The sequence below is a fragment of the Antechinus flavipes genome, chromosome 3 (genome assembly GCF_016432865.1).
Source record: "Antechinus flavipes isolate AdamAnt ecotype Samford, QLD, Australia chromosome 3, AdamAnt_v2, whole genome shotgun sequence".
NCBI classification, from domain to species: Eukaryota; Metazoa; Chordata; class Mammalia; order Dasyuromorphia; family Dasyuridae; genus Antechinus; species Antechinus flavipes.
In genome coordinates, this window is record NC_067400.1 from 87,996,491 (window position 1) to 88,015,172 (window position 18,682).

Sequence of the window (18,682 nt, forward strand, 5' to 3'; positions counted from 1 at the left end):
AACGCAATTCTTATGTGGTCTGAGCAAGGAAAGCATATAGCAGTCTTAACTTTTTTCTTGTTCCATACACTCCCTCTCATTGTTTGGCTGTTACATCATGTTCTTTTACCATTTCAAAATGATGGTCCAAGTAAGACTCTGAAATAATTTTCATACAAACTACGGATACTTTCTATAATTGTGTGGTTGGTTATTTTAATCTAAGAACTGTATTTATCTTATTAAATTCCATTTTCTTTTACCCTTTCATTACCTTTATTGAATTCCATTCAAGTCACTGTTCTTGATTATCAATATTTTTTTTGGAAGGAGGCAGTTCCTGGTGGCCATTCCATACATATATTTTTTTCCTTATGCAATTGGGATTAAGTGACTTGCCCAGGGTCACACATGGGAAATGTTAATAAGTGTCTGAGGCCAGATTTGAATTCTGGTCCTCCTGACTTTAGGGCCATATTTTGGCTGCGCTTTACAGAATTGTGTAGTTATCAGATTTGGTAAACATCATCTTTATGCCTTCATCTGAGTTATTGATGAAAATGTTAAATAGCCACATAGGCAAAGGGCAGATCATTGAGGGACTCCATTGGATTACCTCCATTCAAGACGATTTGGACCCATTGATGGCCCTTGCTGTCCAGTTATTCAACAGTTTTATCCAATGCATTCTTGAAATCCTGGCATACTATGCTTGCAACAGTTGCATGTTAATAGCTTTAAAAAATAAATCAGGTTAGTCTGGCATGTCCTATTCTTAGAGGAACCATCTGTCTCTTAGCAATCACTACTTCCCTTTCAAAATACTCAGAAACTAGAATTATATGTTCTAGAATTGTGTCAGAAATCAATATTAAGCCTACTGATTCATAATTTGGAAAGCTGATCTATTCCATTGGTAGAAGAATTGTAAATATGTGTGTGTGTTTCACATGGATGAAGGTTTCTAATGCATATAAAGGAAGTCTATAACACTTTCAGTTTTATCATTCATTTACTACACAACAGTTCTTTGAAGGAGATAGTGAAAATGTTATTATTCCCATTTTACAGATGTGGAAACAGGCCTAAAGAAGTTAAGTGAGAGTGTCCATGATTAGGTAAAAAAAATGTTTTCATCCTAAGTCACTTGCCTGAGGTTTGTCTGCTGATTCAGACCATCAGGCTTCTTTGGAGCTTAGTTGAGAAAAGAATATTGGTTTCTTTTTTCATGAGATAATTACTTTACAGTAAAATAAGTCAGCAACTAACACAATACCTTGTATGTTTTAAGCCATAAGTAATGGTTTGTTGTTGTTTTTGATAAATTAATGTACTTGATAGTCTGAAAAGTCTTAAAGTTACAAAAGCAGTGCGTCTCAGGTTACCAGAAATAAATAAAACACATATCAAGACAATATTTGGAACAGAAATAAAGTATTTTCATGATAATATTGGATTGAGAATGAAAGAACAAAGTAAGCAACAGTTAGATTCAGCTATATAGGATGTGGGGTCTCTTCCTCCTATGGAAATCAGAGATATATGATGTTGTAGAATTGTGGTGATGCTGTTTCATCAAAAGGCTAATCCCATTAGTGCATTTTTAGGAGAAATGTACCAGAGGCTTAAATTGGGCACTCTAACAAAATAGAGTACTCAAGACTTATCCCTACAATTTTCACCAAATCAACACACATTTATTAAATGTTATGAGCTACTATTGGACATGTTAAGTGTTGTGTTTACATGCAAAGCAAGTCAAGAAACAAGTTCCTGCCTTCAAAGAGCTTGCAACTAACCGGGGAGACAATAGTTTAAAAGAAATGACTGGTACCCAGTTGTAAGAACACTTTCTTGGATTTGGGATGCTGTCTGTGATAGTTAAATAGAACAGAAGTTACTAGCCCTTCTAGAGCAATTCAGCTCTCTGTCTCAGAGTAAACAGAATGAATAAATCTGTGCAAAACTAAGACCCGCCACTATAACTCAAAGATCGTTCAAAGAGCATTTCCCCGCCTTGGGCTAGTCTGTAAGTGATGTTACTATGGACCAACCAGAAACTGAGGCCAAAAGTGGGGAATTTATGAAAAAGGAACACAGCAACAACAGGATGGTGTTCGGCATAGGTGGACTGGAGAGTTAAGTAGGCACTCTAACTGTCCTTTTCTTAAAAATACAGCATTCTGATGTAAACATGTCAGAATGACAGATTTCTATAGGCACCTGTACGGATATCAAGCATGTGCACATTTTAAAAATCCATATTTAGATAACCTACACTTCCTGATGCAAATGTTTTATGAAATTGAAACTGTCAGTCCAAAAATGGTAAATGGAAAAACAAAGGAATCACTACCTGATGCCCAGTTACAGGGGAAAAGATTTTCTGTAGGAAATAGGATGAATGGAGCCATTTGAGAAAGGACTAGATCAAAGTGGGAAGAAATGGGCTATGGATAAGTTAACATGGTGCAGGGAGAGAGAGCATGCTGTAGGGGGGAAATGTTAGATTTGCGTTTGGTGCAGTGGAAGGAGTGGTCAACTGGTACTCAAAGAACCTGAGTGAAAATTCCAATTTGCTACTACTTACTAGCTATATGATCTTGGTCAAGTCAATTTCTAGAAGTAGTTTTCTTCATCTCTTTATATATATATATGTATGTATATATTATATATCCATATAAAATTATATATATATATATATATAATATCCATATATATGAATATATATCCATATATAGATAGATATAAAATCTCTAATCTTCAATTCATTAAATGTTCTGTCTCAGCTGTGACATTTCTCACAATGTGGGAAAACTGAATAACTTAACATGTGAATCTCCAATGTTTCAGGTATGAAATAAGGAGAATAATACCTGCACTGACTATCTCACAGCGTTACTGTGTGAAGAGCACTCTAAACCTGATGTTTACTTTAAGTTTAGAGTGTTTATTAATATGAGTGATGTTGGTGGGGATGGTCCTCCTGCAGCTGCTGATGGGGAGGAAATGCTTCAGGATGGGTGAGGGAAAGTTTGAAGCTTTCCCCTTCTGATAAAGCAATCTGCAGTGCCCTATGAGAAGTGAAATTGTAATAAGACTGGATCCTCATGCTAAACATGGGAACCTGTTATACCTTCTTTCTCTTCCTTCCTGTCCCTATCTTTACTCCATGTCATTCTTACAATGATTACCTAAAGGAGATTAATTAAAGGCATTAGAGATTGCAAACAGGCAAAGAGACAGGAAATTGAGAGTAAAAAGAAAACTAAAATGCACATGCTTATTCTGTGATACCTGGATGCATCAGAAGTATGGACATTCCCTTCTCCAGTGGAAGTCACAGTTTTTGCTTCCTTTTCCAGTGTGATTCTTGTCCGTGTGTATCTATCAGTTTTTCTTAAAGAAGATCCCTAAAGGCAGGGAGGCTTTTTTCAAATAAAATTCAAATAGAAAGAGTGTCTCGCAGCTTTAGACTTGGGGCAGTGCAGGAACAAGTAAGAAGAGTTTTGGAAGTGTAGATTTTCTTTCTGAGTTTTTCTCTTGCTTTTCTAAGATCCTAAGAACATCCATAAGAGCTATGATTGTGTCTTGCCTAAACATTGTATGAATCCTTGCCTAGGCCAGTCTTCATGTATTGATATTTAATTAATGTTTGGTGAAGTTCATATTGCCTTTCTTTTTCTGCATGCCTTTATTAAATTCAAGATTAACCTAGTATTGAAAAAGAAATAGTATTCTTAATGGTTTGATTTTCTTTTGCAAACAAGGTAAAGATTGTTGGGAGAGAGAAAACTGGGGATAATAAATGGGGAAAAATGTGTGATGTAGATTCTCAGTTAGACTCAATATAAACCCAGAAGCATAAGAGGAAAAAAATACATGAAGGGAAAAAGATTCATTTAGGTTTGCTTTTTTTTTAGGTACCGACTGCGGGTTCATCTTCCAAACTCACCTTTAAGCCATTGCAATGACAGGTTCTAGACTTGCTTTTCCTCCCCCAAATACACTTATTGCCTTTGTCTCATACCCGACAGAAATAGACACTGTTATGCTTTTGTTTAGGTCTTACTAATAACATCCTGTACACTGACTACAGAGCACTCTGCAAATATAAAATGTTATTTCAGTGCTGAGTTATAATAATAATCCAGAGAAGCTGTAGCTAAAAGGATTTCTATAAGCAATTTGGGGAAGATTGCTGTTCTACGCTCTTTACACTGCTTGCTCTATCGCTTCAAATTTTGACACAGATGTTTCATTAATTCCTTCAAGAGTACTTACTATGCTAAGCATTATGAAAGACACAAAGAAGAATGATAATAATAAGCTAACACTTATTTCATCCTTTAATGTTTGCCAAGCCCTTTACATATATTATTTAATTTTGATCTTTACAAAATCTCTAAGAAGTAGTGTAATTATTCCCATTTTACAGATGTGGAAACTGAGGATAGTTGCCCAGGATTAAACACTTAATAAATAATTGAAACAAGATTTAAATTCTTCTTTGAATCTTGAATTGGAGTCTCGACCTTCTACATGGTCTTGACCTTGACCTTCATGGAATTCATAACCTATTTCTTCTGGAAATTAGTCTGGTTAATTGGAACTTCCCCAGGCAGAAGTTTCATAATCTTTGATGTTGTGAAAATGACCACTAACTGCTAGTGACAGAACCATTCAGTTCCTGATAGTCTCAATTTATCTAGAAAATGACTATTGTACTTGGATTTTTATATTTTATAGGGTTTTTATAAACAGAGTAATCAAACATAACCCACAATACTCCAGAGTTCGATCTGGTTCAGGATTAAAATATAATTGAGAAATATTTAACAAAATAAATGAAAATACAACAGAACCTAGATAATATTAATGTGTAGTTTTATAAATCAATAGAGATCCTTCACATATTGTTTAGAGGCCCCAGTTTCTATTCAAGTTTGAGATCTCTGCTTATAAGGAGTCTTAAATGAATATATGAACCATAGTTTGTAAAATAGTATGCAGAAAGTAATTATATTATTTTAGATGAGTTTTCAAACTTTCTTCAGTCAACATTTATTTTGTATATTTAGTATGTACTGTGGTAGTTTGTCCTTGGTTCTCCAAGAGGCCCAAGACATCAGGGAGATAACTCCATGACATGCTAGTGAATTGGAATTGAGTAAGGGAGGGCTGCACAAAGTCATTGGCCTTATATTCTCCTCTGGACCATCAGGGCCCCAGTGGCCAAATATAAATCAGAGTGACAGAAGATGGCTCTAGAAGTAGTCAACATTTATCCTGTATATTTAGTGTGTATTAAAGCTGTGCAGAATGCCAGGGAAAGAATATTTAGTCACTGCCCTCAGGGAGTTTAGTATTTGGTAGAAAAAGATAAATGTATGGGGAAAAACACTCAGGAACACTTTTAAAAGAACACAAACAATTTCTTTTTTTAAAAAAATGGGAAAATATAATAATGCTGTTTCCATGGGCCTTTTGTTCCATCAGGATCCTAACGTGATTTTTGGCCATTAAGCTCAAATCTCTTGACACTGATTCATTAATCTCTACTAAGTTTAGATAATAAGCAGTGGGTAGATCTCAAAATAACCTCAGAGGAAGGGAAAACCAGGCAGAGAAGATAACAGTAGATAGTTGATCAGTGTCAGAGAGGCAGAAAACCCAGTCTTTAAGATTCCCATTTGATGTACTATTCCCAAGACTGTTCTAAAAAGTATTTTTTGGGACATCAGACTAAATGAAGATCCTCTTATTTTGGAACTCCAAGATGAAAAAAAAAAAAAGAAGAAGAATTAGACCCTTTCCTTTGGGGCCTTTTGTTAATATAATATATGAAAACAAGATATATGAACAAATAAGTATTACAGAAAGTAGGGGATGACAGGCCAGGAAAAAATGCAGACAAAGCTCTCCAAGAAAATTTGAGGCCACATGGAGAGAACATTTAAGGTAAAGGAATCAAGAAACATTTCATGGAAAAAAGGCCCCTAGAGCAAGGTGCTAACAGATATTGCCTTTTAAATTTCCAATAGATTCATGTGTTGGGACCTAAACCCAGACTTGGAAAACTAGTACATCCCAATGTTGTATATATACTCTTCTAATTGAAATCCCTTCATTTTGTAGGTGAGTAAACTGAAGTTCTGAGAACTTAGATAATTTGCCCAAAGTCGCCTAATAAGTGAGTAACAAAGGCAATATTTAAGCTCAGAGCTTTTTAATTCAGAGTCAGAGTCATTGTACCAAAAACAGTGTCCCTCTAGCTTATGCAAGATGAGGAAGACCTTAAAGCACTTTATTTGACTGAGAAAATGAAGAATAAACAATAAGTATATGCTTTCAGCCTTCTTGCAGTTCTGACACTATGAAGAGAAATTTAAATATCCACATTTCCCCAGTGACACAAAGATTTACAGTTCTTGAGAACTACAGATAGAGTTTGAAACAATATGTTAAAATGTTCTTTTATTTGGTTATATCTTGCCTGAGCATGAAAAAATATTAATATGTTATCAGGATACTGGGACAAATCCCAAAATAACATTTATATTTTTTCATATTGTGCTAATTAATTTTCAGAAGCCAGCTCTAGCTGATAACTTAGAAATTTCGATGTTTTTACTAGATCATTTACTTAAAAGAAGTAAAACATGTTACCAACTTTATCCAAGGAAACTCTGGATAGTTGCTAGCTTCTCAGGAGCTAGAGATCATATTAACATAGAGAAAAGTAGGTCAGACAATATGAGTCCACTTTTCAAAGATCTCAAAAAATTCAGTGATCCCCAGCATCACTGTATTAACAATGATTTAAAATGGGATGCCTGTTTTGTTCTTTTCTGTTCCTTAGTACTAAGTACGATGTGTTAGGCTCATGATACTCACTGAGCAAACTCTTAGTTGATTGATTAGTGATATCAAGGATCATCACTCTCCAGGTCCTTACTGTGCCTTACAAATCATCAAAGATTAATTTGTGTTCAATGTAGTTTCATGGATACTCTATTATTGTACTCTAATTCTTTGAAATTTTGTAAACATTATGTCATTCCAAGTACCAATATATCTACTAGTTAACTAGCTGATTTATATAAACTAATTCATCTCTCTCATCTGCAAATAAGGTCTCTTCCTGCCCTAATGTTCTGTGACTCTGTACTAATCTCAGTTAACCAGACTATACTATACAACAGAGTGTCTTTTGGCATTCCAAACAAGAAGTTTACTATCATTATTCTCTGAATTTCAGAAAGAAAAAAAAAAAACAGTAGAATTTATCACACATTCATTTGTCCATTCATCCATTACACAGTCATTCAGGAGATATATTTCATCAAGAAAGCTTTGATTTTTATGCTTTTCAAACCTTTTAATTTGAAATAACAATATAGTTCTGCCAGATGTTCTAAGAGAGTTGGAAAAAAATGAACTAAAAAGATGTTCTTAAGTTTTAGTTTTCAGTCCTTTGGGATTTTCAGCTCCTGTGAATTTCATTGCATCCAAATTTATCAGTATTTATTTCCTTTCCCTCCCTCCCTATCTCCCTCCCCCCCTCCCTCCTTCTCTCTCTTCCTCTCTTCCTCCCTTTTTCCCTCCCTTTCTTCCTCTCTCCCTCTCTCCCTCCCTCCCTCCCTCCCTCCTCCCTCCCTCCCTCCTTTCCTTCCTTCTTTCCTTCCTTCCTTCTTTCTTATTTTTTTTGCTATTTCCCTTGTCCAAAAAGCCTAATATAGTCTTAAGTAAATAGCTTTTCTCTGATAAATAGCCTCAGATCTGTGGTCCCATTCTGATTGATGTTTACACACAGGTGCCTTGAAGTTAAGTGGAGTCAATATATGATTTCTCACCCTTTAGAATATTACCACATGGGTAACAAAAAAAAAATCTGTAAATATCAAGCTTGAAATCATTTAATCAGGAACATGAATCATTTATACACCCCAATTATAAAAATGTTGATAGAATTGGCTATGGTGTTTGATTTTTTTTTTTTTTATATTACAGCTGTTTTCTTATAATGATATCACATCCCTCTTCAGGAATGTAGACGCTGCTATGTCATGCTTGGCAAGCTCACTGGTCATTTGGCTCAAGCAAGAATAAGAACTAACAGTGGTACCATTCCATAGGATTGTGAGAGAAGCCCCCAAAGAATGGATGGCCCTTTTTTCCCTATGTATTTATGCTCAGATAATTTATTTAAATAATGGTTCTGGCACATTTTGCTACACAGATTTCAGCTTATATTGCAGACTCTGCAATTCATTTGGAAAATGTAATTTCCAGTCCTGCATACTAATCGATTTCTTCACAAACACCTGCTATCAGTTATGATAATAAAAATGCCATTCTAAATTGAAAAAGGGCCAAATAGAGCTTGCTAAGGAAATGACTTAAGTGTCTTTCAGTGTTGCTAATATAGTAATGTGCTTGTAGAGCCAACACTTTTTTTTCAATCTTCGCATTTTCAGTAATTTTGCCCTGTTACATCATTCCTCTGTCAAATGAAACCTCCTTACAGTAAATCAGATCAAAGTAGCAGTGATTGCTATCTTGGGTTATGAAAAAATGATTGAAGCTGGATTGTAAAGGGTTAAAATATCTAGTCTTTATTCTCAAATCTGTCCTGGCTCTCTTTCTGCCTTTGTGGATTAATAGCCAAAGAGCTGTAAAATTGCCTGTACACACCCAGAGAATAAACTTTTGTTTATTTAATTTCTCCATCCTCTAATCCATTCAGCACAGCATTGCCAGACTAATCTTTCTAAATCACAAATTTCATCCTGCCACTCCCCAGCTCAAGAATCTATCAGAGCTCCAGGCTGGCTAACACATGAAGCCTTAATTCAATCTGAATTCCAGACCTTCCCCGACCTAGCCCCTCTGCTCTCTCCACTCTCCAACATGAACACTCAACTTCATTCAGGCATTTTCTTATCAGAAAATCAATTTGCTCTAGAAAGGTCATGTGACACATTCAGGGTCCAATAGGGAGTAAGATGTTCAAACCTAGGTCCTCTGACCCCAGACCCAATTCTCATCCCATTCTACCACCCTGCCAGTATTCTAAATTTTGCTGTTCTCTTTCACTCAGTATCAATCTCAATAGATAAAGAAAAATGGAAAAAAGAATTCCAAGTGAAATTCTCATTGTTGATTTCCTTTTCTATTGCTAACAATTGCTAATTAAATTTTGTGTCAGGAGAGAGTATCAAATAAAAATCCAAGAACATAGAGACTGTTAAAAAGAAAACCTGCTGGCCAGAGAAAGAACTGACAAATAGGAGTATGAATACAATAATCTTATATATATTATATTTATTTGTATTTAATGATAGTCATTTCAGGGGGGAACAGAGGTAAAGGAAGGAAACAAAAAGAATTTTATACAGTAATTTTAATAGCAAGTTGTACATAAATAGATTTTCATTTTCATGTGTAATATTTTTGTTGTACTATATTGTGGAAATGTTCATTTTATTCCATAAATTAAAATAAAATAATTTTTTAAATTAAAAAGTTAATAATTTTTTTAAAGGGCAAGTTGTTTTTTAATACCCTTTGTATGCTCAGTATTTTGCACATATTGAGCATCTAATAAATACTGATTTGGGAAGAAAAAAGAAAAACTTGCTCACAAAACAAAGAAAACCAAGTTACTATTCTGGTAGAAAGAAAAGATTATTTTTAGCCCACTAAAATGTAAACTCCCTGCGGGAAAGGACTATTTAATTTTCTTTATATCCTCAGTACCTTGCATATGGTAAGAATTCAATAACTTGTGAAGTGGAATAGAATTTTGTGGAACAATTTGCGGAATGAAATAGGATATGAAAAAATTGGTAGAGGGTCAACTCAGCTACAGGTAGATTTCTTTTTGATCCTTAGATTCCACTATATCCATTGGACCAGGTAGATCCTCTGATGTGTTAAGAAGCAAGATTCTAAAACGGCATAAAAAGAAAGGAATCAGAATACAAATGAATATTACTATTTGTACAAAATTCAGGACTTTAATCAGCATTCCCATTCCACCTAGCACTGCATCATCATTCATTTATTTATTCAGCAAGTATTTCATGGATATTCACTATGTCAGACACTGTGCGATACAGAGGCAGAAACAAAAGTCTCTGTCCCCTATTGAACATATCAGGTTTAAAGAAAGAAGTTGTGGACATAGAATATTAAAGTAAGAGGAGAAAGGTCATACCTTCTGTGTAGTCAGAGAATCCAACCTCTGAAAAGTATTACCTATGAGATGCTGAGCAGGTCATTTAAGAGCCTTGGTTTCCTCATCTATAAGAGGAGAAGATTGGACTAGCTGCTCTCTGAAAACAGTTCTAACTCTAAACCCACCAAACATGGACTCTTCTTCATGAGAACTTAGGAGTAAAATACTACCAGACAGTCCCAGTGCTACATGGCTGGAAAATGCTTTAGAATTTACTAAGTACTTTCAAATCTACTCCACTGAATCCTGATGACAGTTCTGTGGGGAAGGCAAGATAGTGGTGGTTTTCCTCATTTCATTGATAAGGAAATTGAGTATTGGAGTGGTCAAGGGGTTGACCCATGGTCACAAAACTATGAGTGCAAGACTCAAATCTGCTAGATAATGTCTGCCTCTATCCTGGACCCGTCCCATAAAGGGCAACTGACTTCACAGGTTTTAAGCTATTAAAGCTTAAAAGCTATTAAGCTATAGGATATCCCAAAAGTCTCAGTTCAGTTTTAAACTATTTAAGCTGGGATATAGGGTGTCCCAAAAGCCTTACTGCAGTTTAAAACTATTAAAGCTGGGATATAGGGTGTCCCAAAAGTCTTATTGCAGTTTAAAACTATTAAAGCTGGGATATAGGGTGTCCCAAAAGTCTTATTGCAGTTTAAAACTATAAAGCTGCGATATAGGGTGTCCCAAAAGTCTTATTGCAGTTTAAAACTGTGAAAGTTGGGATATAGGGTGTCCCAAAACTCTTAGTGCAGACTTAACCTTTAAGAGATCAAATGAATCTGCATTAAAGCTTTTGGGACATCCTATTTAGCCACCATGAGCAAAGGCATTTGGGGGGTTTTCTTTTCGTTTTTCTGCTGGTGCTCTAGCCTGAGTTGGCAAGGGCCATTTCTTTACTCAGTGGTCAGATCCCTCTGGCGGCAAGAAGCCCAGCAGCAGAAGTCCCACGTAGGTCTGTTGCCCCCCACCAGGCGCTTCGCTGAGCCCTGTGTCTGAAATTGCTGTTTGTCCCCTCAGCCCTGGCTGCCCAGGCGTATGCCCTCAAGGAAGAGAACGACAGCCTGCGGTGGCAGCTGGACGCCTACAGGAATGAGGTAGAGCTGCTGAAGCAGGAGAAAGGGCAGCTCTTCCGCACCGAGGAGAACCTCACTAAGGACCAGCAGCTGCAGTTTCTTCAGCAGACCATGCAAGGCATGCAGCAGGTATTTCAGCCCCAGATTCCTGACCCTTGATCCATGGGAGCCTGGAGAGTTGGGAACCCCCTGGGATGGGTCACAGGCCAACAGGATGGGGTGGAAATGAAACCCAAAGTGCTCATTGGTGGAGGGAGAGGGAATTAATTTGATGGCTAAACTTGGATGAAATGAAAAAAAAAAAAGGCAAGGCTCTAGATGTAGCTGAGTGAAATACACATCATAGATAAATGGGCATTTATATATGTGTGTGTGTATATATATATATATGGGTATATTTATATGTAACAAAAACTAGAAGAAAAATTAATAAGGAGGCTTTATTGCTCATTTGAGAGTGCTATTTGAAATTTCAGAAAACTTACATCTCTTGTATATATAATATAGATGTAATCAGGGATAAATCAAGGGAGTTCCCTGATTTTCTTCAGGTTTAGTAATGTGTCCTAGATGGCTTCTTGGGTTTGTTCAAGACCATGGATATAGTCCAGAAGATCAGGAAGCCTCCTTTAATCAACAACCTGACCACATATGTACACACAAACACATTATAAAAAGAAATAGATAAGACTGTAAATACATACATATATACATATTTATTTATTCATGTGCATATATCTATTTCTGTCTCTCTGACTATATTATATATCTATCTTTATACATCTATATATTTGTAGATATAGATATATGGATAGAGAGATGGATATCTTAAATTTAACCAAGTTTCAACATCAAATGGTCATTAAAGCCTTATATGTTTCTATGACTATATTATATATCTATTTACCTATTTATATATCTATATCTATAAATTTATAGATATAGATGGAGAGATGGCTATCTTAAATTTAATCACATTTCAATGTCAAATGGTCATTAAAACCTTATCTGTTTCTATGACTATATTATATATTTTATATATATATATATTTGTAGATATGTGGAGAGATGGATATCTTAAATTTAACCAAGTTTCAGTGTCACATGCTCATTAAAGTCTTGTTATCTATCTCTATGACTATAATATCTATTTATACATCAATATCTACAAACTTATATAGAGAGATGGATGTCTTAAATTTAACCAAGTTCAATGTCACATGCTCATTAAAGCCTTGTTATCTATCTCTATGACTATAATATCTATCTATCTGTATTTTTGTGGATAGAGATATATGGATAGAGAGATGGATATCTTAAATATAATCAAGTTTCAACATCAAATGGTCATTAAAGTCTTGTTAATGTATCTTTTAGGTAGAAAAATGTTTAAAACAAAAATACCCTCAATTGGTTTTGCAAAAGTATGAACTTGCAATTTCATGTTTCACTATTGTGTTTGTTTGTTCTATCAGGGTTGAAATCATGCCTTTTGCCTCCTTTGTATCTCCACCCTGCCTACTATAGTACTGGGCACATAACAGGCACTTAAGTGCTTGTTGGCTCAATGTCAGTGGGTAGCCACTACTGATGTTGTCACTGCTAGACTCCCCCAAAAGACAGGACAATTATATGAGTTGGTTTGAAAGAGTTTTCTACTCTTTCTGCTTGGGTAGGTTGAATTTGAGAGTCCATATTTCCTGGAAGTTATCAGAAAGGAACATAGATGGGCACTTTGATGGCAAGAGAAAGGAGCTTGGATTGTGGGGTGCTGGGATTGAGAAAGGGGAAAGCAAGAGCCGTGGTTGTCTTAAGGACTGGAATGAAGGGATTCTGGTCAGAATTTAGACCAAAAAATCTTCAAAGGAGGGATATAGAGAATTGACAAAAATCTATCCTTATGATGTCCCTAATCAAAAATTAAATGGGAGAAGTGAGTTTTCTCTGACTAGAGGTCTTCAAGCCAAAGCTCAGTAGACACTGTATATTATGAAATTGTTTCTTGTTAGACTATGTTGCCTTGCAAATAACTGAAACTGTGTATGATTTTGAAATTCTAGGATTATGTGTCTTGAAATCTTAAAGTATCTTTCCAGTGAGTTAATTGGTTCATTTCCCCAGTTTAGTACTGGATACTCAGAGGTAAAAATCACTTAATGATGGCCATCCATTTCTCTCCCTGTCCCCTTGGTAAAATATGCATTCCTTTATGTAGTACTCATAGCTCCCTTTTACCTAACACTTATGCAGTTTACAAAACGATTTTCGTGCATTATCTCACTTGATAATTGTTTAAATAACCATAGGAATCTACCAAGTTCTCCAGCCATAAAGGAAGGATCTTCATGTCCCTGTTAATTCATATGTGGGCTTGCTCCACCTTCCATTCAAACATATCCTGGGTTCCTTAGGGCTAAGTCTATATATCCAGGATCACACAAAGAAAACAGGGAAGCTGGTTCGTGTTGGAACAGCACACCAAGGAAAATCAGCACCTTAGTAACAGATGGAATAAGTGAGGGTGATAGATCCCCAAAGAGAATTTGAAAAGTCATGATAAAAAATTTAGCTTGTAAATTGCCTTGTGAATAGGTTATAGCTAAAGCAAATTCTAAGGTAATTGTAAAATGCAAATACTCCTAGGTCCCTACTTATTATTTCATAACTTGAACATGGAGTGCAGTCAGGTCCTAGGGGAGACTACTGTATTAGCTTCCTTCTGGAAGCAAGATTTCCCCTTCTGTGATGGTGTTAGAGTATAGACCTTGAGGTAATGATTTCTGATTTCAAGTCCCAAGTTATAATACAGAGTAGACAAATTCTCACAATGTGAGAATATTTTCTGAAAGAAAATGGTTTTCATTTACATTAAGATGGGGGCAGATAAAGAACATCTAGTAACGCTTTCATTTCTAGAATAACTTACTAGGGTCCTCAGGGAGAGCCCCTTATTTGGAAGGAGCTGATGGAGAAAAGAACAATGGGTAACCTACTCCCTGTTATCTCTCCATGGATCAGAGTCTGTCCCCATGGGTCAAAATGAGGCTACATATCAAGCAGAGAAGCTGTTTTATTTGTAAATGCCCAGGTTAGTGCCGCCATTCACCTGGATGGTTCTGTAAGTTCAAGATCATGAATTGCCTACAGAAACATTCAAATGATTAGAGATGTAACTGTCATGGGAACATTAACCAAGCAGAAACAATTGAGAGGAAAGGAAATAAAATGAATCAATGACTCGTAACAATAATAATAATGGCCCCCATTCATTGAACACTGTCTGGTTCAAGAAACACTTCTATCATTTCCCCCCATAACAAGATAGTAAGAAAAGGTTAATAATAATTCATATTTCTATAACTCTATTAGACATTAAGGTTTGCAGAGCACTTTCCTCATGGTCCCTTGAGGTGAGTTGCACGAGTATTATTGCTTCAATTTTGAAGAAAATAAAACTGGTTCTTCTGAATTGTTGTGTGGGGAAAGTGATAAAAGAAGTATAAAGAGCTTTGTAAATTTTTGTCGACAGACCTTTGACACTATTTATATAAGGGGTCTCCCAATAAGGAACTTCTTCTATTGCCTGTGGGTACTTCTTGGCAACTTATAAGTTTAAAGAGTAGCCCGGGGCCCTGAAGGGTTACATGATTTACCCAGTCACACAGCAGAGGAGCAAGTTTTTCTAGCTCTAATACCAGTCATGTAGTCAATGTGCTGCTTCTCAGGACAGCCACAGTGCCCTGCCTTCTATAAGCCAGTATTGTACCAGTTGTCCCAAAAGTCTTCGGGCAGTTTTAAAGCTTTCATCCTGCACTAAGACTTTTGGGATGTACTTACTTAATAATTGTGGGTGTCCATTAATGTTACCTCTTGGGAATTCTTTGTTTCCCTGTTTTCGCTGTGATTTTCTCTCTTCTCGTCTAACGTTCCTGTATTTAACATTTCTATTTTTGTTCCCACCTTGAAGATAATAAAGCTGAGACTCATCATCAAGTTTAGATGATTTGCCACAATAACTAAGTCATAGTACTGTATCTTGAGTCCCCGGTCTTCCGATTTCAAATCCATTCAGCTATGCTGCTTGCTTTGGAGTCTGAGAACAATTCACTAACCAAGTCCCAGAAATTATGTACTGACATCTGTCTCCTTCAAGAAATTTTTAAATCTTGGCTTTGAGCACTAACTGGTTGATGCTCTCAATATGTGTGGGACAGATCACTGAATTTCAAAGGCCAGCCAGAAAATGGCATTCACATAACTTCTCAGGTTCCTCCATTTGGAAATAGACATGACAGCTGCCTTGTGGGTGGAGTTCCTGGGGACATCCATCTGGTCAGGACATGGGACGTCTCTCTCTGCCCTGTGCCAGGATGAGGGTCTGTTGATTTCCCCCAAAGCATTAACATCACACCTCAATCTGCAAGCTGCCATGTATCAGCGGGGGCCCCTTTTACTCCCCTGGGAGCTCTTTCCTGTTTCTCACACTGTTGATAAGTTCACGAAATCCTTATTTGAGGAGACAGCATCTAACAATTATTGCATCATGTTGCCTGATACAGTGACAGAAAATGTGAGACCAGGTTCTTTAGGAATTAGGAAGGAAAGGAAATAAACTCAATAACTATTCCTCAAGGATAGTGACTTGGAGAAGAGATTTCAATTCAGGTGGAGTTTGGATTGGGTGGGGGGTGGTCTATGAGGTTCTGTCCAGCTCTGATTCTATATTTCTGAGGTAGAGTTGCCTACTGATGTATTCCCTGAATGCTTGCTACCAGCCCATGAACAGTTACTTAAAATATTGATCTTTGACAAAGATAGAACCAGTTTTCAAAAAATTTAGTAAATGAAAGGCAACTGTAGTAGAGTGAGTCTATGATGAGGAGGGAGTTTCTTGGATTCACTCTTTGTTAACGAAAATAGATCTGGACTCAACTTATCCCCATCAAAAAAAAAAAAAAAGATTTAATACTACAATTCTTAAACATTAAAAAATTATATCTGTGACTTTATTTTATAGCAACTTTATTTCAAAACATAACATTGGCTCTATACCTCTCTTTCTCAATGTCATCCATTAAAAAAAAAAAAAGAAAAAGGAAAGGCAAATAAATAAATAAAAGAATTCTTAAACAAAATCAATTAGTATGTCAGCTATACCTGACTGTATTCAGTGTTCATTTTTTATATTAATTCAGTAAGTATGCAATAAACATTTACTAAGCACCTACTCTGTGCAAGGCTCAAATATGTTACAGAAAAAGAGAGAGAGATTGGATATAATAATGAGAAGTTCTTCCTATTCTTCCTCTAGAGACATATCTTATGTTTAGTAGTTTAGGTGCCACTTTCATATCACACTAAGAGGTTTCACTCAGGAGATGAGTATACAAGAGCTTATTCTTCTTCACATCCTAAAGATAAATTTTTCCAGATGTAATATATGTAGATACATTAAAGGGGGAAAAATAAAAAAAAATCCATTCAAAAATATCTCTTCATGCTTAATTTTTTATTTTGTTTTGAAAATGATCGTTCTAATGTGTCCTATATTCTTCAAGTGCTCTAAGCCTGGCTGGACAATGTGGCACTCACATAGGTGTTAATTTATTTCCACATAGTTGAAGCAACCACTTTTAACCACTTCACAAAACAGCAAGATATAACAAGAAAAATGATCTTCAGCCTGACCCCCCAGTAGGAAGAAGTTTCATCAAAAGTCCACAGCAATGACAGCCAAAACAGCTTAGTTTTCCATTCTGAAAACAACAACATGAAATTCAGCTTAATCCCTTTTGTGATCCTCGTGTATTCAAAATAATTTCAATCAATTTTATTTTCACCAATCAGAAAAGTTAGCTATTGTGTGCCCATTTATGGTTCTAAGAGTCAGACTTCTCTGTAAGAATCCATGTCTGTGATGCCTTCCATTTTAGGGAGTCTTTGCTATGTATTGTAAAAGTATACCTATTGATACATATTGATGATCTGCATCAATAGTTGTATACATTTTGCTATGTATAGTACACTGCTATAGTTGTGGTTTTTCCTTTGTTCTGGAAGAGGACCTTGACTTCAGGGAGATGATACCATGAAGTGCAAATGAGTTGGATTTCAGTGAGGGAGGCTGTGCAAGGTCACCTGAATCCCTTTCCCTCCAGAGCACCTGGGTCCTGTGGCCAGCTATAGATCAGGATGACTGGAGATGGCCCTAGATGCAGGGACTTATGTACTAGAGTATTGATTAAGTCATATAGTGGTATATAAAGTCATATTCCATGCTTTAAGTCATAAAATTACCAGGAAATATGGGAGATTAAATAAAGCAAAAATAATTCCTATCACTTTCTGATTTTTATCCTTCCCCCATCTCCCCCAGCCTCATCGCCTGCAAATTCTATGATATTGAAATCTGTCACTCATAACTTGGCAAGATAAAAAGTCACTCTTTTCAGGAAAGCAAATAGAGAATAGTTTGTTTCCATCATTTCTCTTTTAAAAAAAAATCAAACTTTATTTTGGAAACCATTCCCTTGTCAAATCAGGCCTGCCTAATGCATCTTCCTAACAAAGTAGATAATTGGGGGGATTATTTTTATACTTAAGGAAAACCCTCCCCCAGCCTTTCTCTTTCCCTCATTTCTCGGGAAATTCTCAGCAGATCGCACAATTCTACACCTATTTGTGAAGAAAAATGTCTGGTCAACAATAATCTAGCAATCCATGTTCCTGAAAATGAAAGCCTGTTGGGTTATTGCATTGAAGTTAGATCCTTCTAAGTTCACTCCTTGCATTAAGTGTGTGTCACAGTTTAATATCATGCCCACTCAGAGGTCTCAAACAAAGGAGAAATAATAGCTTGTATCCATGGTAACACATGATAGCCTCTACCTGATCTTAAGATGGCAATGAAATTAACTTGTATCTCTGCCACACAGGTGGTGGTATTGGCTTCCATTTCTATCTATACGTGCACAAATGGAGAACAGACACAGTTGAAATCACTCTGTATCTTATGATCACCCATTGGAGTTTAAGCATAACTGTAGTCTCAAGATGTGCTTTCAGAATTTTCTTTTTATTCTTACTCAATGATGGATAGCTATTTCTTGTTAAATAATAACTCATTTTTAAAGTATAAATTTCTTTTTAAACTCGCATAATTCTGATTTCTGAAGTGGTTGGTAATGTTCAGATAACAACAGGATGTAATTATAAGTGGGGATCATAAAATTGTATGTGACTAATGATGATTATGCCAGCAGGCCCCCCCTTAGGTAAGATACAGATGATTTCATAAATACTTTAAGGCAATACTTTATAATAGCATTAGCAAAGCTAGCCTGCAGACCAACTGTCTCATGCTGGTAAATCACTGGTCCATGTATAA

General features: G+C 36.0%; 1 protein-coding gene across 3 annotated transcripts in view; it reads left to right on the forward strand.

Annotated features, from left to right (window-relative positions):
- The window catches only part of ENOX1 (ecto-NOX disulfide-thiol exchanger 1), a 345,774-nt gene that overhangs the window by 224,335 nt on the left and 102,757 nt on the right, over positions 1-18,682 (forward strand). For all 3 annotated transcript variants that reach the window (XM_051983858.1, XM_051983857.1, XM_051983856.1), the window contains one exon: positions 11,240-11,424. In XM_051983858.1, the coding sequence (XP_051839818.1) occupies positions 11,240-11,424 (185 nt within the window). The remainder of the gene's footprint in view (positions 1-11,239; positions 11,425-18,682) is intronic.